The sequence below is a fragment of the Meriones unguiculatus genome, chromosome 16 (assembly GCF_030254825.1).
Source record: "Meriones unguiculatus strain TT.TT164.6M chromosome 16, Bangor_MerUng_6.1, whole genome shotgun sequence".
Classification (NCBI taxonomy): domain Eukaryota; kingdom Metazoa; phylum Chordata; class Mammalia; order Rodentia; family Muridae; genus Meriones; species Meriones unguiculatus.
In genome coordinates this window covers 47,262,842-47,290,533 of record NC_083363.1, presented here as the reverse complement: position 1 = coordinate 47,290,533, position 27,692 = coordinate 47,262,842, and the positions used below count along the sequence as shown (strand labels likewise).

At 40.1% G+C, this 27,692-nt stretch overlaps 2 protein-coding genes across 5 annotated transcripts in view; one reads left to right on the top strand and one right to left on the bottom strand.

Annotated features, from left to right (window-relative positions):
• Smap1 (small ArfGAP 1) overlaps positions 1-19,890 on the top strand; it is an 81,907-nt gene extending 62,017 nt beyond the window's left edge. For all 4 annotated transcript variants that reach the window (XM_021649115.2, XM_021649114.2, XM_060369795.1 and 1 more), the window contains 5 exons: positions 3,237-3,327; positions 13,554-13,681; positions 15,920-16,085; positions 16,859-17,166; positions 18,947-19,890. In XM_021649115.2, the coding sequence (XP_021504790.1) occupies positions 3,237-3,327; positions 13,554-13,681; positions 15,920-16,085; positions 16,859-17,166; positions 18,947-19,081 (828 nt within the window). In that variant the 3' untranslated portion in view covers positions 19,082-19,890. The remainder of the gene's footprint in view (positions 1-3,236; positions 3,328-13,553; positions 13,682-15,919; positions 16,086-16,858; positions 17,167-18,946) is intronic.
• The window catches only part of B3gat2 (beta-1,3-glucuronyltransferase 2), an 87,440-nt gene continuing 79,617 nt past the window's right edge, over positions 19,870-27,692 (bottom strand). The window contains exons 3-4 of the mRNA XM_021649117.2: positions 20,473-20,621; positions 19,870-20,392 (exon numbers count right to left, since the gene is read on the bottom strand). Coding sequence (XP_021504792.1) covers positions 20,306-20,392; positions 20,473-20,621 — 236 coding nt within the window. The 3' untranslated portion in view covers positions 19,870-20,305. The remainder of the gene's footprint in view (positions 20,393-20,472; positions 20,622-27,692) is intronic.

Here is a 27,692-nt window from a genome sequence, read left to right as displayed (position 1 = left end):
AGTAAATAATTAGCTTCAGATAACACTTTTCTTTTATAGTGAAGATGGTCTTCTGTGTTCTTATTTTTCATAGTTCAACCTAGAAATCATTCAGTAGCTAAAAGAAGTTATTGCCTTATAGAAAGCAATACAAGATGATAGTAATAGTTAAAACAACTATATAGTAAAATACCCTAAAGCCTAGCATGAGGAACCTGCTAAAGCTGTAATAGCTTTTTAATAATTGGTTACTATTAAAGTAATGGAATGATACAGAGTATGTATACATCGTGGTAGAAAGTCACATTTTAGGTTTTGTTACAGGCTTTGTAGTAAATTGGAAACATTTTTTCCCATGGAATTTCTGAAATGTTTTTGCAGTCTTTTAAAGTTTTATTGCAAGTGAAGCAATAAAGTGAGTAAGAAATCCAATTACTTTATGTGCAAAGCTTTCATTTCCTATTTAATGAAAGAAAGGCCTTTGCTCAGTAAGCATGCAAGCTTTATAAACCTTTTTTGTAAGTTAGAAATTTTCTTAAAGAGAAAATAAGGAAATACCTTCTCAGTAAGTGCTTTGATAGAAAGTAATTTTACTGAGTTACAGTCCACGGTTAGGAACAGTGCAGCAAGGTGTAAGGCTCAACAATTAAATTAGATGTGTCCTTGAGGAGAGTGAGACAGTCTAGAACTTTACTGAGTACACAATGTGCTTTATACTCAAGCATCATTTTCAACCCTTTTAATATATTATTTCGTAGTTCTCATAGTGCTTGAGGTTGCTAAGATTGTTCTCTTCACTCGTTGCATCATCCTGAGAGAAACAGGCTGGGCGATTTATCCCTGGTCACACAGCTGTGGTAGCTGAGCTGAGCCCATTAAGCAGCCTGCCTTCCCCCACGTACAGTGAGCATCGACACTGAATGCACTGTCAGTGCACTCTCTAATATCCAAAGGGGGCTTAAGAAAGGAGGGGGACAGGGGAGGACAAAGGTCAGCTCTCAGTTTTGCATAGCATGTAGTTACTTAAGTATCACAGTGATTCTGGGAAGCTCCAATATAGTAGTTATTATGCATATTTAATATGAATTCATGCATAGAAGAAATAGAAATTCAGAAAGAAAAGTTGGCTCAAGGTCACATATAATAATTGGTGGAGCCCATCTTTCTAAAGGGTGGCTCCTGGGAAGGAGTCTGCTACTACCTTACTGTATTAGGTACTGTTCTTGTTGCTGTGAACAGGTACCTGACGTAAAAGCTTCTTAAGGGCTTATTTTGGCAACATGGTATAATTAAAACAAACAAACAAACAAAAAACGGGACTTTGGTATCAGGAAGAATTCAGTGGTTATGAATAAAACTTAATTTTGATTGGGTGTGATGATGCATATCTATAATGCCAGCACCTGGGTGGGGAAGTAGAAACTTGAGGCTATCCTGGGTATCAAAAAACAGCTTAAAAGAAATAAAATGATTTTAGTTTATAAGTATTCTTACAGTAGTCTGCCTTATATCTAAAACTGAAGACATAGCTAATATGTAACATGTATACAGTTTTCGATAGAGTGTAGCAGGGAAAATCCCCTGCCCTGACAACACCCGCCCTGAATTCTTCAGGTTTTTTTTTTTTTTTTTTAATAAGTGTAACTTTATTTTATGTGCATTAGTATGAGGGTATCAGATCCCTTGGAACTGGAGTTACAGACAGTTGTGAGCTGGGAATTGAACTCAGGTCCTTTGGAAGAGCAGACAGTTCTCTTAACCACTGAGCCATCTCTCCAGTCCCTAATTCCTCAATTTTAAATCTCACACTGGCCTCCAGCAATGTGTCAGTTAAAGTTCAAAAGTTCCTCCTTGAGAGTGGGCTTCTGTTCACATGTGTTGTGCTTCTCTAGTCTACCTGTCTGTCTCTCCTGGCTTAGAGCTATAGAGCTTGTGTTATGGCCTCATTTCTCTGATGAATCCAAAAGAGATGTTTAGTTTTCACTTTCCCCTCTTACTGCAGCAGTCACGTGCTCTTACCTGCATTAACTACCAGCTAAGGAACTTTATTACCTTATTCTTGAGGGTTATTTGACTGCAGGTTGAGAAATGCTGCCCTCTTAAAAGGTGTATTTTCTTGTGATGTGTATAGAAGTTGAGTAAGTTAAAGTAGAGTGCTTCTGCATTTACTGTTTTCTAGTTCTTAGCTGAATATGAACTGCCAGTGGTATAATAGTGACACGAAGGGAGATATGGTTGTCAGAATATTTTAACATTTACCTGTTACCAATTTCCTTTCCTTTTCCAACCTCAACTAATAAGAATGAATAATAGCTAGGAAATAATATATGATCCAATTGTTCAAAACTGTAACTTGCACCATAGTGGTGGTGCATGCCCTAAATCCCAGCACTCTGGAGATAGAGGCAACCAGATCTCTGTGAGTTCAAGTCTAGCTGGTCTATATAATGAGTTCCAGGACATCCAGGGCTACACAGAGAAACCCTGTCTCAAATAAATAAATAAAAAGAAAGAAAGAAACAAAGAAAGGAAAGAAAGAAACAAAGAAAGAAGAAAGGAAAGAAAGAAAAAGAAAGAAGACAGAAAGAAAGAAAAAGAAGAAAGAAAGAAAGAAAGAAAGAAAGAAAGAAAGAAAGAAAGAAAGAAAGTAAAAATGTAAAACTTACTGGCAGGTTGACTTAGCAGGTGAAGACTTTTGCTACCAAACCTGAACTGAGTTTTATCCCAGGATCCACCCATACAGTAGAAGGAGAAAACTGACTCCTGAAAGTTGCCCTTTAAGCTCCACACATGTCAGGGTATGCACACATCCATACATACCACAAAAAAATCATCAAATAAATGAAAATATAAACAAACCAGCCTGGTGGTGTGGACCTGTGGTCTCTGCTACTTGGGAGGATGAAGCAGGAGAACTGCACATTGAAGGCCTACTTGGGAAACTTAGGGAGACTTCGGCCCAAAGGAGAAAGTAAAGAAGGAGGAGTTAGGAATGTAGCTTAGTAGGTTTAATTCTCAGTACTAAGGGAAAAGGGGTGTAATTATTTTTAGAGGTTAAATTTCTTTATTCACCATTTAGGGGTTTCAATGTGTACGAATTAGCACTCTAAGTTCAAAGGCCATGCTTACTTGTTTTAAAAATAATAAATGCTCTAGAATTCCTTATACTAGTTTCATTGAAAATTATGCATGAATGGTACTTAAAAGATTTGTTTGATTGATAAAATAATCAATGAATCTAATGATTTACTTCAAAGCTACAGAAGAAAGAAGATCAACAACTTGAGCCTAAGAAAAGCACCAGCCCGAAAAATACTGCAGAGCCCACTGTTGATCTTCTAGGACTTGGTAAGTAATAGAAATACAAAACAATTGAAATGTACTTGAGCATAACGTCCACTTGTTCAGTATAATATCAAAGATGTGGTCTGAAATGGTCTGATGAGCAGCCTAAGCTCTCACAGAAAAGGTAGGAAAGTCAGTGTCTAATGTCTGACAGCTCTGTCTTCACTGAAATACAAGTAATGAATTTCTTGGGGGAAAATTTATCAATCATCTTCAAAGGCTTGGTGAATGTGACATTTCAACATTTAAGTAAACATTGAGTCATGACCCCCTTTCTCCTTGTCCCACTCAATTAAAAAAAACATTAGGAGGATTTCTACCCCTTTCGTAAAAATAATTCTGGATAACCTTATTAGCAAATATACAAATTCAAATTTTAATTTAATTTTGTAAACTTAAGCAATGCACTTAAAATTTTTTCAAATATTAATTACTCAAGAATGGGTTTTATTATGACATTTTCATACACAATATATTTTGACCATATTAATCCCTCTTATCTCCCTCCCACTGCTTCTGAGCCCCTTCCTCTTCTCTACTTTTCATGTCTTACTTATTATGGGATGTTTTGGGTGACCCAGTGAGTTTAATTAGGGTTACTTACAGGAATGTAGATGAAGAATTATCTGTAAGATGTGAGCACCTCACCAGAGGCCTCACCACTGAAGAAAATGTCTCTCCCACCCACAGCAATCATTAAATGTCCATAGCTCTTCAGAGAGGGGCAAGGCCTCCTGAACCCCTCCGCTTTCGTGGTACAATATTGAGAGGCCTAATCTTGTGTAGGTAGATCAATACAGGTGCTGAGTGTTCAAGAGTGCCTTGGGCACATCATTACCTGGAAGAGACAGCATTCCACAACATCCCATCCCTTTGCTTTGGCTCTTACATTCTTTCATGCCCTCCTCCATGATAATTTCCTAAGCCTTGGAGGGAGTGATTTAGTAAGGACTTCCTTTATAACGGAGCGTTCAGTTGTCACTTATTCCCAGTCTTTGACCAGCTGAGTTTCTGAGTTAATCACCACTCACTGCGGAGTGAAGCTTCCTTGACCAGCAGCATAAACAGAAATATCTAGAAGACAATTTCTTAGGCACATCAATTGATTATGTAAACAAGTATCCCAGCAGAACCTTCCTTACTAGGGCCTGTGACTTTCCTAACCATAAGCTTTTGAACAGTTTACAGTTCCCGATATGAATTCTTATCTGTGACTTGAACCTCAAATCCCATCAGTTGGTCACCCCTATAGTCATGCCACTATTGTATCAGTATCTTGTTTGTTAAATTGGTAGTAGAGTGCACAGATTGACTGAGTAAGACAATTTCCCCTAGAAGCTTGCATAGTACTTTCTGGAACTAACCAGCAGAGAAGGAACTTTTGCATCTTCAGTCTTAGCTTAATTTCTGTATGTTCTGTAACCAAAGAATGCAAGTGTATTCAGCAATAGAATCTTGTCTTGTAATTCAGGTAGAAAATGGCTGCATCGTTTTGAGTCCTTGGAACCTTCCTAGCCAACACCTCATTTAATAACTTCATGGTGTCTGGGAATAGCTTTGTCCACCAATGCAGTATACCTCTGTTCAAAGTTTTATCTTACTCTTTTTTTTTGTTATTGCTTAATTTTTATTTATTAAGTGTCAGGTTTCCTTATGCTTTTTTTATACACACTTAGTTTTGGTTGGCCTCTTGTTCCATACTACTTAAACCTTTTTATCTCCACTATTATCTCTTCTACTTTTGTATTACTAGACCCTAACTAAAAGCCTCTTTTTCTTTCATGGAACATTTTCTTATTTTCTGACCTCTAGTTAGATTTTGGGTATATGTTTAAGATAGATTTGGTAGAATTTGTTGATGAATTAAGTAAATGTGAGAAAGGGAGAATTAAAGGTGGTGCTAATTATTGATTTGGACTGGACACTCAAAAGAATAGAGTTTGTCATACAGGTGGAAATATCTGCAGGAAGTCTGGGTGGAAGATTCGGAGTTTTGTTTGGCCATAGAAAGAAATATTTATTACACCAAAGATCTAATTTTAATAGAAGGGGATCTTACTTGGGTAGTTAGATGACTTAAGAAGCTAGAAAGAGGTCTAGATGAGGAATACAAAATTGGACATTATCAGCTTGCATTATTGAACATTATGAAATTAGAACAGATCATTAACAAGGTGAAATATAGAGGTTTTTTAAGAAACGAGATCTAAGTTCTGTGCCTTGTGGTACTCAGTTTTTTAGAGGCCAGGAGATAAAACAAAAGACTACAAAGGTAGCCGTGGCCAGAAAGGAATTAATATTAAGTAGGAACACTGTAAGTGAAGTTAGAATGTGCTAAATGATGCTCTGGTGGCAAGTTTCCTCAGTATATTGGTGGTATATAAGAAAAAAAAAAAGGCTTATTTCTCACGCATGTTATGTTCACCTAAAGCATGTTATGTCTACATGAAGCATGTTCTATCTGCCCGAAGCAGAAGCATGTCTATCAAATATGCTGCTCTGTCTCATCCTCACCTCAGCTCCCGTAGCAGGTCATGTGCAGTCTGGTGAAGGTGTATCTTCAGGTCATCACTTGAATTTCAATGGTAACATGGCCATTCGTGCTACCAGATATTCGAGGAAGGAATAAACAGTTGTCTGTGTTTCTGCCTGGTGAAGCAGAATGAAGGATGAGAAATCAATGCATTCAACACAGACAAGAGTAACTTCAAGGTGGTAGGAATGTAAGATGATCAGTGGAATTTGAGAGACTGGAAAACGTGGGTAACATTCCAGGATGTTTAAGGTTAGGAGTGAAAATGCAGAGTAGCTGATCTGATTCCAGGACGAAGAAAAACTGCTATAACAACTTCTCCTAATAACCTGAGGAGATGAGAGCTAGAAGAAAAATGAAGTGACTGGCCTTTGAGACATTTAGTAAACTACAAGGCCAGAAACAGGTCAAATAGCTGAGCTGCACAGACCTGAAAGTGGAAGAAATGACTGTTAGCTGATGACGTCTTGGGATTAGTTACTATGCAGCATTATTGCAGGTGTTGAATTGGGAATTTGGTTGGTACCTCTGCTGATTTCAGTTGGTACAGTAGTTTACTACTGCCATCCACACAATTATCAGCAAACTAGAACAGCCTCTGTGAGCTAACCTTTGTTACACACTTGAGACCTCGCATGTGCTGCCACAGCACTTTTAGACAGTGGAAGAGCTTTAGGAAGCTTTTCAGGGAGAACCATATTAAGGGTAAGGAAATGTTTGAAGAGGTTAGGAAATATGTAGTGTATTTACTGGTGAGGACAGTGGGCCGCAGGTTTAGACCATGCCCTAGAGGAGTTCCAAAGGATGGGAAGAGTAAGAGAAGAGCAGGAAAAGAGCTTCGTGCTGATAGTTTTGGAGTGGGGATGTAGGAGGTACCTTACTCAAAGCACATTCACAACTTCAGGTTATTGGTATTCCTAGACTCCTACAAAATATTTTTAATAAAACCTGTTAAGCAAAGATGTAGTGAGTTCATGAAAACTCACAAGACTTCAGAGAACCAAAGAAGCCTTTCTGTGGTTTGGAGAGAAGGGGCACAGTAGTTAATGTGCTATTGCTCTTGCGTAGTACCTGCTTTTGGCTCTCAGCAGTCATGTCAGCAGGCTCACAACCACCTCACAACTCAGGTCTCATGCACCTCTTCCCCCGTCTCAAGACCCACAGACATACACACAGCTAAAAATCTTTAATTGAAAAAGGAACCCTTTCAGGTCAGTGAAACAGTGATCCTGAATCTGGATCATCTTACTATTTGCCTTGAGCAACAGACTAATAAAAGCACGTCCTCCTCTAGAATAAGATTGCTTTTTTTTACACCCCTCCCCCATCACCTGTTTATGAGGAGGGAGTTAGAAGGTGTTCCCCGAAGCCTTCAAGGTGAGCACGAGCTTTTGGTGGAAGATTTGAGAAGCAGCATGACTTGCTGGTGTGAAACGGGGCCTTCCTGGTTTTAGTTCAGCATCTTATAAACAGTTCCTACAAAGTTTCTGGTTTGTGGCCATGCGTGTGCTGCATGCTCATGGAAGGGCAGCCTGGCCCTTTACTGAAACAGTGACCAGAAGCTCTGTTTGCTTGCATTCTCTTGTGCTTTCTTCTACCCTGCACCCCTGTGTGCGTGCATGCGCATGTGTGTGTGCGTGCATGCGTGAGTGTGTGCATGCATGTGCACATTTGCCTGTGTATAGCACATCTTTGAAATGCTAAGGCTGTCTGAGGGTGTCACATGCACTTTGCACCCAGAAATTATTTCATGAACAATCAATTATGATTTAGCTCAGGAGAGCAGTTTTTGTTTTTAATATTTTTTTTTGCCTTAATCTTACCATATTCTGTATGGTAAGTATTTCATATGTGTTAATTTAGTGCTGAGCTATTATCTTTGGCCTGCAGAGAATGTCACCATTTTTAATCTTTTTGAAATAAATTTAATTTATACGATTTGATTTCATATTGAAGGGAAATCTTGTTTTTTGGGGCCTTATATAAAATAGTACAGATAGGTACTGGCAACCAAATCATCTGTTAAGCCACATCCAAGCAGTCTTGTAGGCCAGCTGTCAGTGTGTGTGACCCCTGAGAGACGGGCAGCATATTGGCAGGACTTCCTTCTGCACAGCATTGTAGTGTTTGTTCATAAGAACACACCCATCGTGGAGTCGGCCAGGTTGTAGGGCAGTGCAGTGTAATCCCTCCTGGCACAGTAGACTAGCAGCTTGGCACAGGGGCTTCTAAATGGAGTAGGGCAGACAATGCATGAAGGCAGAGATTACCATTTAAGGCAAATTTAGTTTTGTGTGTGTTGTGTGTATGTGTGTTTGGGGGAGCGGGGGCAAGTTAGCCAAAACACTAGTACTATTTAGACTTTTTAAATAAAGTTAGGAAGCAATTTAAAGTTTTAACTTTTTTTAAGTGCTTCAGGTGACTTGAGCTTACAAATCAGTTCACTTGGGGTTCCATAAAGCACGGAATATATTTAATACAGAGGGATTCCAAACAACACTTTATTAAGGAAAAAAAGAAGCTTTAAATGACTTCTTCACTATAAAAAAGGAAGAGGAGTTTCTTGAACAACATGAACATTTAGAAAGCTTTAAGAACTACACTACTGAGAAGGTTCGGCTGTATCTGATGGGGCTTTGTGGGCTCAGTAGGTAACTGAGGAATTGGACTTGGCGGTTGTCGTAGTGATAGGTTGTACCAAAGGCTGAATGTTCACACTCTATCAGAAATGGTAATGAAAAATACAACATCTGCTCCTGATCACCTTTTTACCTACCTTAGACTGGATTGACAATGCATAAAATTTCATTTTGCTCTTTGACATTATTTCATTATCTTTGCAGATAGATTATAACTGATATTTAGGTAAAAGTTGAATGCAATTAATATTTTTTGAGCATCAGCAGAGTTGTTGAGCCCTAGTAAATATCGGAAAATGAATCTAGGGGCGTTTATAATCGTGCTTACAGGGAATAGAGTTGCAGTTTCAAAGGAAGAAAAATGTGGCTGAGAGAATTGCTTCTGGGGAGTCAGTTTAAAATCTGGGTTAATACTGAAGTTTAAATTTAAGTTTCATTTCCTTTAATTTCATCCATTGACTTTCTTGCTAGTGTTGCTGCTAATTAAATCACCTTATACTATATATACTTATTTCAATAAAATCTAATGCCTCGTGGCGGCCACCTTTACAGTCTCAGCGCAGTTAGAACACAACTAAAGACAGCTGTTAATCTGTGTTTTTTAGAGCATTCTATGAACTAGCGTGTGTTTGCATCTTCATTGAGCAGGAGCTTTGGGTGGCCCAGCAGGTGCTGGGGCAGGACATGTGGAACTGTCTGTAGGAAAATGAGTTTGCAGCGCCAGCTGGCAGGGCAGTTGGTAAGGAGACTTCTGCTCTTCACTTGCTTTGTGTGGTGCTCTGAGACAGTGGGGGCTGACCTCTGGACGGGGATTTGGAGACATGCTCCTAGCCTAGAGAACTCCAGCCTCTGTCATCAGTGAACTGGAGAGGGGGGAGGGGGGGAGGGGGAGGGAAAGCCCGGGGTTAGGAAGCAGTGGTAACACACACAGATAGTAGTAAGAAGGTTGATGGTGAGCAAGGTGAAGCTAGCCAAGGATGCTGGCAGCTGAGTTCCTCAGGTGTACAAGTTTGTTAACCTGTCTAGAAATCCTTGACTTACCATTATAAACCTTTGAGGTGAGGAAACGATTAAGTGGAGATCGGCGAAATACTAGAATTCAAATGTGTTATTAAAATGTGAAGTATTCTTTATTCTCATTAGCTTATAAATCCTCACTTTATAGGTGCTTGAGTGGCAGACGCGGATGCTAAGTGTTTGTTTACCATGCTTGTATTTCATGTGAACAGGAGTGTTTAAACTTTGACACTGTGACAGTGATGTCAACAAACAAACGGGGCATCATGCAGCCTGAAGGCCACAGGTTGGACATTCCTGACAAAAGATGTCACACTGGTTTAACACTTTTTCTGTAGTTGAAAATATTTTAACATTATTTTGGTCAATTTCTGTTATGTGTAGTTTATTCAGTTCACAGAATTTGAGCCTGAATTGATAATGTAGAAAATACCCACAAGTACTAACTGTAGGTTTGGTCTTGTCTTTAATTTTTAATTTCTTTCATCATTTTACTGCATTGTCCTAATTTTTTTCTGTTTGTCCATTGGTTTTCAAGGATCCTCTGTGTGTCATTTTTATCTTTTATGGTGTTCCCAGCTAAGGCTTTTCTTGTATTCTGGATCTCCATTATTTTTCTTGTTTACTGACTGCTGTTTCTATATATTGATTAAAGGTGCTGCTCCCACCACCATACTGTAGTTGGACAATGCATACACAGCCAGGTGCATGTCCATAGGTTTAGATTCTCAAAAACCTTTATTTAGGATTCTTAAACACTTCTACCTCCCTTCCAACTCACTGACCAGAGATAGGGGTGAAGGAAGGCTATTGGGAAAAGGGGGTTATAGACCTTTTAGATGTAGTTCCTTGGGGCAAGTTCACGCTTCATTGTCCGGATAACAGCAGTCCAGTCCAAATGCCAACACCAAACAACAGCACGAATCAGCACAACAGAGCAGAAACAGTAAGACTATACTGAATCAGAACAAGTCAGCAAAAGCCACATATTTTAGTCAGATTGCCCTGAGAAGTTCTCTGGAACATTCTCTCTTGAGAAGTGAAGTGTCAAAGAACGAAAACCCGCGAGGTGATGTCAATGCAAAAAGTGTTGTCTTACTGTTTCTGGGCTTCTATATATCTCCTCAAAGTCCACCCACAGATGTTATCAACTGGCAGAAGCCACACCCTTTGCATGAGACACCTCACAGTAAAATATCACGTGCCCTCTCAGAAGACAGCTTCTAGCAAAATATTACATGACACCACTGAGTTTCCAAAGAAACCAGAAACTTCTGCTTTACATATCCATGGTGAATTTTGATCACCTGTGTGCACAGACATCCCAGTGTCTTGTAGAAGGGACTATATAGTGGAAGAGGAAACTTCTAGTTGTCTGGATGTATGCACAAGCAAGACACAACATATCATACTAATTTATTGTTTTTAGTTATGATGGTTTACTGTGTTTAATTGGAGTAACTCTAAATTAAAACATTTTTTGACATCTTGGTGTTCTGTTCCGTCAGTAAAGAACATGCTGTAGAGGTCCTTTGAGCAGGAGAAAGTTTTTGACTCCTACTCCTTAATGATACTGTTCATTATTGAACGGGCTGATCTCCTCCCAGTTTCCTCCTTTAATTTATTTGTTGATGACATATCCATCCGTACTCCTCTTCATATAATTGAACTTTGCACAAGGACAGTTGAATGGGAAGATAATGCATCAGTATTTGAATGAATTTGAAATGTTTCCTTCTTTTGTTTCAAACTCGGTGCAAATAATTATTAAGTATTTGAAGGTTGGTTCTTAATTTTCAAAATTTTAAGTGATCTTTGTTAGGCATATTTGTAATTATGTGGCTTCCTTTTTTAAGCATTATATCAGTTATATAATACAATTGGTTTTGTGATGACATTTTTCATGTTTTGGTCATATATCCTGTTGTTACTATCCTTTATTTTCCCAACGCCCTATCATCATGACCCTATGGCTTTTGCAGAAATGTGGTTTCAAGACAGATCACTAGCCTAGAGCTCACAAGACTGTAGCATGAACTTTGCTGCTTACCTAAGTGACTGACACTGAGAAGGCCTGTGGTGTCTTCTCTCTGCCCTAGTGCCTGAAGATAGCCAAAGTATCATCTTTTATGGGACAAAAGTGACAACATGCAAACATTCTTAAAAACATCCAGGACGATGTGATGGTGATAATGAATCCTTATCTGTCCTTTATAAATACTAAAAATTGGAAACAGTAACCTTCAGAATGAACGGAAACAGTTGTTTCATTAAAACATGCCAAAGATAGCAAAGATTTTAAAACACATTGGAAACTTGTGTTTACTGGTGTGCAAGATTGAAATGTTTTAAGGTTATTAGAGGCTATTAAGAATTGGTTTTTCAGCAATTCTGTGTGTGTATAGCTTTTGTAGTAATAAGGAATATTTATGGGAATGACCGTTAAAATACCATATAATGAGAAGTCTGGGATAGAGAGGTGGTGGAGGTGGTGTGTTTGTGTTTTGAGGGGTAGGTAAAAACGATTAGTAATTTCAAAAAATGAGTCTTGATAGCTGAGTAGTATTTCATTGTGTAAATGTGCCACAATTTCTGTATCCATTCCTCTGTTGAAGGACATCTAGGTTGTTTCCAGATTCTGGGTATTACAAATAAAGCTGCTATGAACATAGTTGAGCATATGTCCGTGTTAAATGGTGGAGCATCTTTTGGGTATATACTCAGGAGTGGTACAGCTAGATCTTGAGGTAGCACTGTTCCTAATTTTCTGAGTAAGCACCAGATTGATTTCCAAAGTGTGTGTACAAGTTTACATTCCCACCAGCAATAGAGGTGGATTCCCCTTTCTCCATATCCTCTCCAACATGTGTTGTCACTTGAGTTTTTGATGTTGGCCATTCTGATAGGTGTAAGATGGAATCTTGCGGTTGTTTTGATTTGCATTTCCCTGATGACCAGAAATCATGAAATTTGCAGGCAAATGGATGGAACTAGAAAAGATCATCCTGAGTGAGGTAACCCAGAAACAGTAAGACACACATGGTATACACTCACTTATTAGCAGATATTTGCCCTATAATATAGGATAGCTAAACTAAAAACACAGACGTAAAGAAGCTAAACACGGAGGAGGACCCTAGGGAGGATGCTTAAATCTCATTCAGAATGGCAAACAGGATAGACACCAGAAGTGGTGGAAGAGAAGGAACAGGATGGGAGTCTACTATAGAGGGTCCTCTGAAAGGATCAACCCAACAGGGATCAGAGCACATGATGAGACTTACAGCTAAACTTTGAGCAGAGCTCAGGGAGTCTTATAGAAGAAGGGAGAGATAGAAGGACCTGGAGTGGACAGGAGTTCCACAAGGAGAGCAACAAAGCTAAAAAATCCTGAGTCCAGGGTGTCCCACAGAAACTGATACTTCAACCAAGAACCATGTATAGAGAGGACCTAGACACCTTGCTCAGATGTAGCTCAGTCTCCATGTGGCCTCCTGAGTAAGGGGAGTAGGGGCTGCCAGCCTCTGTCATGAACTCGGTTGCCTGCACTTTGATCACTTCCCCATTGTGATGCTGCCTTGCCAGGCCAAGAAGGAAGAGGATCCAGGCAGTCCTTAACAAGCTGTAGGCAGATGGCAATAGTGGAGAACTCCTCCTTTCAGTGGACTTAGGGGAAGGGGATGGGGGGGAGAAGGAGGGAGGGGGCTTCGATTGGGATATATAATGAATTGTAAAAAAAAAAAAAAAGAAAGAAAGAAAGAAAGAAAGAAAGAAAAAAGTCTTGAGAATATTGTGAGCAGTGTAATCCTATTTGTTCAGAAGAGGCTGGAATTGTGCCTGGAAACCAGCAGAAGGATTTCTGGGAGAGGAAACAAAACTGAAGTGTTCTCTTTGGGATGGAGGGTAGGCCCTAGAGCAGAAAGGAACACTATTTTTCTTTTGAATTGTTCTCATTTTGAAAAGTCATTATTTAAAAAAGTAGCACCTTGTTTCCTATAATTTAGAGATTCTGTATTGACAAAAATCTGTATTCCTTTCAGATGGCCCTGGTGAGGCGCCAGTGACCAATGGGAACACAACTGCAGTGCCACCCCTGAATGATGATCTGGACATTTTTGGACCAATGATTTCTAACCCGTTACCTGCAGCTGTCATGCCCTCAGCTCAGGTATGCAGTGAAGTGTGGCTCTCTGTGACCACCCCCTCATGTTTGAAAAGCATCAGAAATTTAACTTTGAAATCATTGTTCCTAAGCCGTCACTGGTTGAAAACCTGCTCTCCAGGCCAGGGCGTAGCAAACTAGCCTGACAGTTTTGTTTTGTTAAAACAGATAAAGTTGTTGTTGTTGTTTTTCAAACACAACCACTTCTGTTGATTTATAGTTTTTAGCTACTTTGCTGCTATAGCCACAGAGACAAATACATTTTTCAAACTCCTGCCTTTGCCAGTAAAGTATATCTGATATGTGTGTATTCATATGAATGCTGAAACTGTGAAAGTTGCAAATTCTGGCGGGCTTTTAGTGTGTGAAATTGAGCTGTAATTAGGTCTAAGTACCAAGATCATGGGTTACTCTGAACCCTATTTGACTTTTGGTGGCTTCTAAGCATATGTGAACTCTACTCAAAGATTTGCCTGTGTATAAAAATAGCCTGGGTTTACCATCTGCCTGGAAATGGCAGACAAGAGTGAACATGTATAGAGGGTGGGAGGAGCGATGTGCAGCAGCCCTTTCCTGTTTACACACAATGAGGAGGGGGGAGGGGACAGAGCATAGAATATGAGTATATGAAAATGAATATGTAGACATGTCCCAGTGCTGATACTAGCCCTGGGGTTCCCAAAAGGCCAGAAAGCCCACATTATAAAAGAGCAGGAAAACAGGTTTACCTTTACCCTGGTAGTGAAATGATAGCAAACAGAACACCAGTAGATAAGCTGACTTCAGGTGCTTGCTAGATATGCTGCTTAGACTATCTAGCCAGTGTCTATATTGAGGTGGATGTTCAAACTTTCTTACATGTTATTTAGATCATGAGAACATTCGGCAGACTGTTCTACTTTGAGAGCAGAATTAGTATTTTCCCAACCATTTCGGAAAATGATTAAATGTCATTCATCGAGAATGGAACCCAAGATGTTGAGTAAGTTTCTGGGTTACACAGAAGTGATGTGATGAAAGGATCACATAGTGAAGCCATTTTATTATCATATCAATATTGGTTTAATAATTGAAGAGTTAACCCTTTCTTGTACAAAGACCTTGTAAAAAGCCTGTCCTTATTTCATAGGACAGAAGTCAGATGACATATAAATGTAAGGCCACCCTACGGTATTCTGTTGGCCTCTGTGGTCCTATATTTCTTCATTGGTAACCAAGATATAGTCAGATTAAAAGACACTATTACATTTTGACATGTCTAATTTACACACTTTGGAGTTTTTGCAAAGTAAGACAGCCTTTTCTATGTCTCTCATAAGTCTTGATCTGTTAGTCATATTAGATTCAAAATATGGTTCTGCTTAAGTAAGTTTGAATAAAATGTTTTGACAGTACTTTACTGAATAGTGTTCTACCCAGGACAGTAAATACGTGAATTTAACTTCCACTTGCTACCCATGTCAATCTGTAGTTTCAGAAGGACTTGAGCCAACATGTACTGTCTTCATCTCTTTTCATATTTAAATGATTAAGCAAGATTGTCAGTTGCGATTATGTAATGCTTTCTTTGTGTAAGATTCAGTAGATTAATGGAAATTTGTTTTGTATTAAATATCTAAATTACTTGTATTGTTTTGCCTGTGAATAGCATGCAGGATATGGCTGAATATAGGTAGCCAAAAGCTTTTTGTACTTCAGTTTTGGATTAGAAGTATTCTAGTAGTGTTAAAATTAGAATAGATTTATAAATGTTTGATGGTGTAGCTTTTGAAAATGTGAAAGCTTTTAATCCACCATTACAGAACCTTTTGCTTCTCCAAGTTGTAACAGTCTTTATTCCAAGTGACACTAGTTTTTGAGAGAAGTGGTAGCAGTATTTAGACTGTACCTGCTTGCTGCCACACCCATTGTGTTCAAGATGTAAGGAGTAAAAACTGCCTTGTCCTTGCTACTGAATGCAGCTCTGGAAGAGCTTCAGTCTCCTTGGTTTACACTAACAGGTTGCAGCACGAAACTTTGCACCTTCATTCTAGGTGCTCTTCTCTAGGTTCACAAATGATCTTCATCCATGTCACCATTTTTCCTCTTATACTTTACTCTCAATTTCATAATTTTATGTGAATGTTGGTAACAGATAAGTTGTGCTATGTAAAAACTGTTTATTTTGGTGTTTTGCCTAGGGGACAGCCTCTGTACCAGCAGCTGCTACCATGTAAAAACTGTTTATTTTGGTGTTTTGCCTAGGGGACAGCCTCTGTACCAGCAGCTGCTACCATGTCTACCGTAACATCCGGGGATCTGGATCTGTTTACTGAGCAAACTACAAAGTCAGAAGAAGTAGCAAAGAAACAACTCTCCAAAGACTCCATCTTATCTCTGTATGGTACAGGAGCACAGCAAAGCACTGCTGGTAACTGATGTTGAGCTCTGGTTGCAAAGCATGACAATAGTGTTACACTAATACCAATTACATTTCCCTTTGGCAGCAGTGGGTGTTTCTCTTGCAGTTTACATAATCAAAATGAATGAAGCATTAGGATGAAAGAGTATGGGGGTCACAGAGCTTTATTCAGTTGTGACTTAACAAGTTGTTCACATATCACTTAATATTGTTCTCCAAGCTAATAGGACAGGAATTATCTTTCAGGAATTGCTTGAATTTGATTTACATGAAGTTTTACTTTGTGTACACTCCATTTCCTCTGCAAGTAAACAAATAAACAGTCAAAACTATACATACATACATAGTTATGCAAAACTTGGAAATACCTTTCATTTAGTGGAAATAAATGATTGATTCAGTTTTAATCTGTTGGACTCTTTCCTCCAAAATAAGCTCATTTCATATCTAGACTGAAAGTGAGTGGCCACCCACCTACTTCCTCGTTAAAGCAAATAACCACTTTTCTCCCTGCCTGGTTTGGCTCTTGGGAGAGCAGTGGTGCAAGTCAGCAGGGGCAGCACGAACTCTCAGACTGCGCATGTTTGCAGTAGACCGTACATCTGTCCGAAGTCTGGAAATAGCAGGCTCTGAAGGTTGAGTGTGGGTTGTTTGGAGCTGTCTCATCGGAGGGTCAGGAAGTTGCCTTTTTCTGTATCTGGAGAGGAGTACAGCCATATACAAGAGCCTCTTCTTGATCTGTTTCTTTCTTTTCTTTTTTTTTCATGGTTCTTAAAATACAGGTGTGTTTATGGGACCGACAAATATACCATTTACCTCACAAGCAGCGACTGCATTTCAAGGTTTTCCATCCATGGGTGTACCGGTGCCTGCGGCTCCTGGCCTTATGGGAAATATGATGGGACAGAATACGAGCATGATGGTGGGCATGCCCATGCCCAACGGGTTTATGGGAAACACACAGACTGGAGTGATGCCACTTCCTCAGAATGTTGTTGGCCCTCAGGGAGGAATGGTGGGACAAATGGGTGCACCACAGAGTAAGTTCGGCCTGCCACAACCTCAGCAGCCTCAGTGGAACCTCTCACAGGTAGGACTCGTACTTTCTACCATGTTAAAAATTCAAGAAACCATGTTTATATTCTCGGTAGTTTTATTTGCTTTAAAATCCGGTGATGGAGCAGAAGAACTGAATTAGGGATAAGTTAGATCAGATCCAAGTGTTTACAGATGTCATGAGATTTTTATCAGCTAGATAAATGACTTGTTCCTGTTCTTATTTTTAAGAGTATTCTGTGAGTAAATGTTACGATGTTCCTTTTACCGTTACAGAGTGTAACACAGTTGAGATGGGGAACATGCCTGTACTGGCTAGGTGTTATCATGGGCAGCATATAAGTGACACCTCAGCTGCCCACCTGTAAGGCTTAGTGCCATGCTTTACTCAGCTCTTGGGTGGGGTCCTCTAATAGTCCACTTAGAGCACGCTTCCTTCACTGATAAGAGTTAACAACAACAAAAATAAAATCCAAGCTAACAATAAGAAATGCAACTTCACATTCTCAGAGCAGAGTTTTATGAAGAATCAAGGCTGCCTCTGTCTGTGGTTACTGCTGTTTACTTATGCGCAACAAGAATCTCTATAATATGAATAGAAACCCTGCTTACCTCAGGTTTTCACTGATAAACTTCATGTCTGTCTGGGTCAGGTTACAGGAAGGAGTAACATTTCTTAGTAAGTGCTATCTGACTTTGCTGTAGCAGAGAGAAGGGCTCTGGCCTAGTGTTCATGGTCCACAGAGCAGCTTATAGGAATCAAGACCACTACGGCCAGTAGTTTGCCTTCAGAATATTGACTTCTAACTAACATTACAAGATCACCATATATCTTACAAGTGATCATGAGCTCTTTTTTCCTTACAGTTACAGTTTATAGAAATACATGTAGCACAATGTTTAAGCACTGGAAACCTCAAAAAATTTAAGTGCCAGATGTTAGTAACAGTTTTCTGTGGCCAGGATACTGAGGCTCACTCGGCTTGGTTTAAATTACAGGTGAGCCAGTGAGGAGAGCATCCCTGTCAGCAAGGCCAGGAGAATATTTGTGAGCAGAAGGGAAGAAGTGACCTGCCTGTAGGCACGTTTGAGCACTGAGGTGGTTATTGTGTCTTGGATTTTCAAAAAGCAAAAAACCTGTGAAATGACACAGTTAATACTGAGCATAGACTTGGAACTCTGTTGTGGTAAATCCTGCCTCTGCTGCTCTGTGACCAGCCTTGGGAGGGAAAGAACCCTGGACTAAGAGGCTGATAAATATGTTGGACTCTAGCCTGGAAGAAAAGTACATGAAATTCTGTTATTTTATAGCGTATAGTGAAGTTTAATTTTAACTGTTTATGTTGTTACAGCCCCAAACCCATGCTATATGACTTTTTTAATGTTTAGAAAGTATTCGGAAGCCATTGAAGATACGAATAGAGAATCACAGGTATTTTGTAAATGTTAGGGTAATTTAGGATGTTTTACTTTTAAGCTCTCTCAGTCCTTGGGAGTCCCAGAAGAAATATCCTACTGTGGTTGAGAGAGTGACGGACTCCTATACTCAGAAATTCAATGATTACTTTGATATTTTCTTCAGTTGTGGTTAGTCTTTGGGATAAAGATTACTTTATTAGCAGTGCTAAGACCCAGGGGAAAGAGAGGAACAAAGTATCAGTTTGATATCAATAGAGATGCTTCTCTGTGGTCTGCTGTACTCCCAAGTGCTTTGACTAATTTCACATCAATGATGAAATGTCTGACTGTAGATAAAGAATCAAGAAGGAAAAGTGAATAATCCTTGTAAACTAAGCTTTTCATGTGTTTCACAGATGAATCAGCAAATGGGTGGCATGAGCCTCAGTGGTACAAACCCTGCCGCAGGTTTTGGCCAGCCCCCCAGCACAACAGCAGGGTGGTCTGGAAGCTCCTCGGGGCAGACTCTGAGCACACAACTGTGGAAGTGAGAAGCTGCAACAGTTCATCCAGAACCGACACCCGACATTCCTCGATACAAAGGCATCTAGTTCCCATTTATTCCTGTACATACATATTTTTTTTCTTTTCCCCCATTTGTTCACATTAAGAATTACCTGATTGACCGTGTTGGTCTGTGCTGATTAAATTTGATGTGAAAGCAGGCTGAGAAACCATCTTCTGTGGAGGGCAGCTTTGCTCTTATTTCCCATAATGTCATAAGCCACATTGAGAGGCTGCTCAGTTAACTTGCATAATCGGTTTTATTCTCAAAATTATAGCTCTAATGTTTGCATATAAGGGAAGTAGTTATCATGTTAGTAATACCTCTAACAGTATAAACCCGACCCCCAAATTAGCCAGTAATCCTGTAGGAAGGTACTGTATGATCAAATGTTTAATCATATAAATAGAATGTAAATGTATCACTGAGCACTGTTTTCTAGTGTATCAAATTCTTTTATTCATCACTCACTTCACTGTGCTGTTGTTACGATGTGCTTAACAGGGACTGTGGTTAGTGAAAGGAAGATAAACCTGGATGTTACTGTAAACAATTTAATGAATGTTTCAAGAATTCAAATTTTTGCTGCCTCTTATAATTTGGACCTCTTCTCATATACATAGTGCTAATATGAAGACCTTTTTCTGCACTATATGCACACAGGGTAACTAAAACAAAGCCACTTTTAATCCTTGAAGGTATATCCAGGTTTATGACAGTAATTGTGTTTACATTTTATGGTGCCTAGTATTGACAAAATGTTATTTCCCTATATTAAACAGATGAATCCACACACTTTTTTTTTATTTGTGGGTTTTATTTCCTACAGTGTACACTACCACCAGCTTTCCAAATAATTTCATGTTGCACAGCCAAGAATTGTGAATATTTAGTTGACAGAATATCATCCCATTCTATAAAACCTATTTCAGTTATGGGATGGCTTGATGGGAGGGAGGGAGCAGCACATGAGATACTCAGATGTTCTTTTTCAGTGTTGTTTGCTGCAGGGTACAAAAGTCTTCCCAGTTAAGGGGTAGAGAAAACATGCAGAACAAATGAAGACAACACATTTTGTCACATCCAGTTAGCTGTTTTTAAACAGATGTCCATTGGCTGACAGGTGAGGCTGAAGAAAAAAGGAATAGTACCTGAATGAGCAGCCGCCTAAACTCCAGACTTCCTCCTCTACACCTGCTGGTCTTGGTGTCTATACCTCAATGTTCACTGTGTCCAGGTGGTACTTTGGCTCATTGGCTAGATTAACCTTTTCTGTCCGAGTGTGCCACACGAGAACCTACGGAGGAAAAGGATCATTTAAAGCCGCATTGTCAACACTCAAGCTCCAGCAGCAGCGTGAGGGAGATGAATAAGTACCTTGGTGCAGTTACTAGCCTTTGGCTCCAGTTCTTCAACTGTTGTTATCTGCTTTAGAAAGTCAGATTCTTGCATCCCTGGCTGGGATCCACGGCGCTTAAATACGGCTTTCGGATTGGACAAGATGACTTGTAGACTCACAGCAAATCCTTTGTATGAAGTAAAGAAAAAGACTAAATTATTGGTGTGCTTTTTCCCTTTGTAATTGTGATCCCATCAAGAAGTGTAGATACCTACTATGTGGTTAGATCTTGGTATTCAAACTTGAATAGGAGCATTGCATACAGTCTCTAAGGAAAATTAATCCGGGATTTTGTATACTCTGAGGACATCTACCTCAAAATATGAAGTAAGTCTGTTGGTAATAAAACTTCAGAAGCTGCCTCAGAGAGGTCACCAGAGCTCTACATTTAATCCTCTACAGTATTGCAGTGTTACTGTCCTTGTGTTGGAGTCCTGACCCAGCCTTCCTGACTACTTCTGACATCATTATCAAGGTCAGCACTGTTCCAAACGACTTGACATAGAGAAGATTGGTGGTAGAGGTACTGCTGATCATGGGGAAGACAAGCCTTATCTCATTGATAATCATCAGTTCCACCCCTTAAAGCATGAAGGGAGCTTAGAAATCAGTACAGACAATATCGAGTCATTTGATAAATTTGAGTGTTTTTGTTTCAGAAAGGATACAGCTAAGTGGTAGAGCTCTTGCCTTGCATGTGTGAGACCCTGAGTCCATCCTTGAGCACTGCAAAGACTAAGCAGTGACTTGGTTATGTGACAGAATTGTCACTCTTTATTTTGCTTTAATGCACTCCGCATGTGACTGTTTTTAGAAATCTGAAGCCTGAACCTTTGCTGCTGATAAGGTAATACTAAACTCAGGTCCTCCAGTTACTGATGGGTTGAGCCAAGACCTCGGAACTTCTCTGTAGGAATTTGTGTCCTCTCTTCTATTAGCAATAGATTTATTCTGCTTTTTGGAGAAATATCACAGACAACAGTAACAGAAGAGCTGTGAGAAGACGACATCATTCCCAACACCTCCAGATGCTCGGTCATGTGCCCTAGACCCTGCTGCCTCTTGGAAAAAGCTAATGCTTAACTGTACACAAACAGAATGTGGTCTAGGAATTGTGGAGTGAAGCAAAATCCAACAACGTAACTCATAAAATGGCCTTGAGACTAGTGTCCTCCACCAATGCTGTGTGGAAGAACACCATGCATTCTAGTGAGCAACACTAGATTTAAAGTGACTAACCTTTTGTTTTTGACTAGGCCCTTACATTTGGGATGCTGGCCAAGTCACTTCACCTTTTTAAACTCTGTAATGCCCCCATTTCTTTTTTTTTCTTTTTTGTTTGTTTGTTTGTTTTTTCAAGACAGGTTTTCTCTGTGTAGCCTTGGCTGTCCTGGACTTGCTTTGTAGACCATGCTGGTCTCGAACTCACAGAGATCTACCTGCCTCTGTCTCCCAGAGTGCTGGGATAACAAGTGTGCATCACCACTCCCAGCTATGCCCTCATTTCTTAGTCTACAGAGAAGTATGAAAGCATAACCTTGGGGTAGGGTAATATATGGAAAGATTCTACTGACAGCAGAGCACTGCAATATGTAAATAAAAATGCCACTATGTAAACAGTACCAAGAGGAGTGGGTAGTACCAGCTGTCATTCATAGCTGCAAGAATCCTGGTAGAAAGGGAAAGGGCTTGTGAAAGTTCTGGGGTCAGAGCTAGCCCACACCTGTGTCACATGACTTTGATAACAGATCTGAAGTCTTCATCAAGCACAGCTAGGTCAGCACAAGACTTCAACACAAGCAAAGCTTGAAGTTAATAAAGTGCCTTTTCTCATTAAGACCAGATCAGATTAATGTTAATGATTTCTTTCTTTCATGTGCTTCATGCTTTTTGTAAATGCAAGTCTACCCTTCTCAATCACACTGGAGCTTTTGGAATAGTTTTTACATGACTTCAAGGCACTTTTTTATATCCCTATTTTCATATGCACACACAATGATCCAAATTATGCAGAGGTAATTCTGAAAATATAAGACCATTCAGAACTGATTCCCTTCATTATCCCCTCAGATGTTAAACTCATCATCTGCAGCCACTTAAAGATTCAGATTAGATGAGTATTTTCTCCATTTCACTGGTTCAGAAATATCCTATAATAATTTAGAGCTACATGGTGATAAGAAGCACAGGCCACCACAGCCAGGCCTGAAGCTACCATTGTTTTTGTTGGGAGGTTCCCTCTGGCCCTCACTGTAGAATGATAGACTCCTAAACAGCAGTGCCCTACAGGGAGGGTCTCGTTCTAGGAGGAAAGCAACCTAGTTTCTAAAAAGTGGGGCCAAGGGGAGAGAGAATATAGTCCAGCTGTTTCTCATTCACAAGCTTCAGCTGGTCCTGCCCATTCTTTGCTCAGGAAGCAGGTCACAGGCAGCATGGCATTGTATGGAAATCAGGCCAAATTGGGTTGCTTCAGGAAAAATCCTGTGCCCCGATGAGATACCAGGAAGAGCTAAAGTATCTCTTGAAAGCAGGCAGAATCTGACCATTGATTTCCAATCTGCTGTGCATGTCTTGAGTTTTCTTCAGTTGCCAGTAATTGTGCCTCGAGCATTATATCCTCAGTGGCTGGTTTGGATTTACAGTTATGTCTGTTGTCTTTTGAGGTAATAGGATCCTGACAAAAACCATCGGAATGGGTTTTCTGTCTGGGTTACTTACAGGAACATGTGCTATGCCAGTGAAAAGTGACTATTCACTGAGGAGCAGGGCTTCCTTAACATAATGAAGGGAGGGAGAATACCCCCACCTCCAGGCAGAGGAACTGGGCTCCCCTCAGTTATATTACATGCTTACTGAATGCCCACTGGAAACAATGTGGAACACTTTTAAGTCCAACAAGCCATTCAACTGGACAAGGTAAAACCACAGGGGAATAGAAGAGATGGCTAGTTGGTTAAGAACATTTGCTGCTCTTCCAGAGAGCCCCAGTTCAGTTGATAACATTTGTGTCATATCTCACAATCATCTGTAAATCCAGTGCCAAGGCCTCTGACACTCTCTGACTTCTGTGGGCACCAGGCATGCACATGAGTGTGTGTCCATACATGCAGGCAAAATACTCTAAAAATACAGAGGCCATAGGATTAAATAACAACAACAAAATGTTTGTCACTGGGAATGAAACACTTAGGATAGGCCTCTCCACGAACAGAGAAATGTCAGCCCTAACACTGCCAGTTCTTCTCTGAAGAGGCCTCTCCACAGGCAAGGAACCCTCAAACTCTACAGTCTCCTTCAGTTGACAACTGAGAGTGTGAGGAAGCCATAGCAAAACAGAACAAAACCAAAACAACATTGCAGAGCATAAAGCTCTGCTGGTGGGTAGAGGTTCTCAAGCCTTCAGTATGAGCAGCTAATGCCTGCAGAAGTACCCATGCCAAGCTGAGAACTAGAAAGGAGAGGATGAATCAGTTACCCCGTCACTCACTCTGCCTGGGAGTTTTTGGTCTCCTCAGCAAGAGCACAGCAGCCTAGTAGTAGCTGCAGCTCCTGCATGTACCATGGAAGATGACTGAATAGTGTGGGATCAGATTAGCTCTGAAAGCTCAGATGCTCCTACCTAAACTTAAAAACAAACCTTGAAAAGATAAAAAACAAACCTTGAAAAGATAAAAGCGGCCGGGTGAGGTGGTGCACGCCTGTAATCCCAGCACTCAGGGAGGCAGAGGCAGGCAGATCGCTGTGAGGAGGCGGCCAGCATGGTCTACAAAGCAAGTCTGGGACAGCCAAGATTACATAGAGAAACCTTGTCTCAAACAACAACAACAACAACAAAACAGAAAAAAAAGTGCCTTCAAATAACTTGGTTATGTCCCAGCACAAATCTCAAAAGTATTTACTTATAAATATATATTATGTTTGTGTTTTTATATTATCTATACATACACATGTTTATCAATCATAACCCAAAGATTTAAAATTCAGAATGTCACAGAACCAAAACTGCCTGGTTGTACACAGAAGCAGGAAAATAACAAAGAGAAACAAATCCAGAAATGATATAGATAGAATTAGAGAACGTGACAGATATAAATGTTTCATATTCAAGAAGGCTGAAGAAGCGTGAGCTGCTCAGAGATAATAAAAAGACACAGTCACCTCAGTGATAAGACTACAGGGAGATGTAAAGTGTCCCGGGTAGGATTAATACCTGAGACATCAAAGAATAAAACATCAGCAAAGATGAACAGGTAGCAGTGAAACTACTAAGCCAAAATAAAAATAAGTGTTAGAGAATCAGAATGAAAAGTGTGAGGAAGACCTAAAAATGTATGAAGAAATGATGAGCAAAAATTTCCAGCCTTCATTCAATGAAGATCTAGAAAGCCTGACCAACCCTGTCAGCCAACATAACATAAACGAAGATCACTCCAACCATAACGGCACCCTACACCGTCTTCAAACATAATTGGAATATGCTAAACAAATCATAGTGGGAGTCATAAACCAATTCCCAAAATCTTAAAATCAAATTACAGGAAGTATGCTGCCTGTATGTGGTATGTGGTAGAATTTTAAAGGTTTAATAACAAAGAGTTTTAAATCAAGGAAGGTGGGAAAGTGGTTAGCTGATGGCAAGTGAAAGCAAGGCATGAAAGTTTGAGTCTAATGTAGCACTTGGAAAATTATTTTGGGGTTAGGCATATGTGTGCAGATGTGTGAGGTACATTTGTGTGTGCATGCTGTAGAGGCCAGAGGTCAATGCTTGGTGTTTTCTTCTCTCGCTCTCCACCTTATTTGGGGACAGGATATCTCACTGAACCTGGAGCTGACCATCTGGCTAAACTGGTGGGCCAGCAAGCCCCTCAGATCCTCCTGTCTCCATTCGCACCCGCGCTGCAGTTATAGGCATGCACCACCAAACCCAGCTGTTTACAGAGACACTGAGGACCCAAACTCAAGCCCTCATGCCTGTACAGCAACCACTAAACTCATTGAACCATCTCCCCAACTCCAAAAATCATTTCTGAAAATACAGGTCTAACTATTTTGTCAAGCTGACTATGTTGTCAAGCTGCCCCATTAAACTAGCTTGAGGCCTCCTCGCCTTAGCCACATAAGAAGCTGAGTTTATATATAGCATTACAGCAAGCATGGCAAGAGTTTTGTTTTCAAAAATATGTTAGGCACCAAACTAGAAAGATGAGGGCCCACTTTTATATACTACAAAATGTAAGTAAAACCCAAGTACTAATATGTACTAGTAAATGTAAGAGCAGAAAGCATTGAATAGATACAGAAAAGAATAGAGAACGACAAAGTGAGCTTCTTTGGAAGAATTAAACTGGGAGGATTGAATGAGAAACAGCTCCCATAGGGTCAGGAATTTGAACTCTTGGTCCCCAGTTGCTTGCACACCTTGCGAAGGTTGGAAAGCAAGGCCTTGGTGGAGGAATTATGTCACCAGAGCAGACTTTTGAGAGAATACACAGCCTCACTTACTTTAAGTTCCCTGACTTTGAAGGTGTGAGCTCTTGGTTTCCTACTCCTGGCCCCAAGCCTGCTGCTTGCTGCTGCACCTCCCCACTGCGATGGACTCTTATTTCTCTGGAATTGTAAGACTGAGTAAACTCTTCTTCTATAAGTTGTTTCTGGTCAGGAGGTTTTATCACAGCAACAGGAAAGTAATGAATACATTGATTAGCATCCACCCATCAGTTCTTGAGAAGTAGAAGGCGCAAACCACCAATATGGAGAGCACAGGTACTAGTAATGTGAAAAATAAAAAAGTATTAACTATGGTTAACATATATTAACCTGGACACATCGGGTCAGAATAGGCCAATTGAAAGACAAGCGACCAACACAACAGCCTAACAAAGAAATGAGAGTTACACTTTATCCACCTTCCAATACAACTTTCTAAGGCAAGACAGCCTCAGCTGTGAATACTTGCAAACATTTAAAGGATGAACAGAAGCTTTACCCTAATTTTTATTTTTTAATAAAAAGGAAGGAATGCTCAAATTATCTTAAGGGCCAGCCTTGTCCTGTTACGCAAACTATGCAAAAGGATTGCTGCAAGCAAAGCTCATGAAGAAAGGCAGAAAATCCCCCTCAAGCATCTGCAAGTCCACTCCGGCATTAAAAAGGGCAATAAGCCATGGCCACACATGTTAATCTCAAGATCACAAGATTGTGACCTGTCATTTCAACTGTGTAGTTCACTATGAGGAAATATAAAAGGAAAAGCTTTCTTGACAGATGGTCAATACTCATTTGCCAAATCCACTACCTTTTCATGATGGAGGGAGGTGGTTATCACTAAACCAATAATGAAGGTGAACTTTCTCAACTTGATAAAGGGCTTCTAAAAGGAGGAGGAGGAGGAGAAAAAAGAAGGGGTAGAAGAAGAGGAATGAAGAAGAGAGGAGGAGGAGGAGGCAAAAGGAAGGAAGAAAGGAAAAGGAAGGGAAAAAAGAACAGAACAAACAACTATTACTGACATTTTACTTTTGGATGCAAAGAGTGATTCAAACTCTGGTAGGTTGGAATGAGACAAACAGCTACCCATTTTATACAACAATGCAGTAGTGATCCTTGGTGTTGAGATTAGTAATACTCTCTCCCTCCCTTGTTTTTGTTTTTATTTTTAACAAAAAAGGCCCCACAGTTGGCTACAAAGTACATAAAGCAAAGATTCTCTCTCGTACCATCTCAGTAGCATCGATAACAATGGTCAGTGTCTCCTGCTGGACAGCCACCCACTTGCTCTCACCTCCATGTACCTGACCTGCTAGCACACACTCTTCTCTCACTATGCGTAGACACTAATCTCACAAGTCCTGCAAATCACGACTACTCCCACTTCCTGCAGCATGGCTTATGACCACAAGGCCTTACAATCAGATGACAAGTTACTAGCCGCCACCTGAATCATTGCTGCGTGGTACTAGACTCTGGGGCATGATCTTTTAAAAATTTATTTTATGTGCATAGGTGTTCTGCCTGCATGTATATCTGTGCACCATATTCATCCCTGGTGCTTGCAGAGGCCAGAAGATGACACTGGAACCCCTGGAAATGGAGTTATGGTTGGTTGTGGGTACTGGAAATCAAACCTGGGTCTTCTGGAAAAATAGTCAGTGCTCTTAACCTCAAAGCCATATCTCCAGCCCCTAGACAATGTTACTGATAG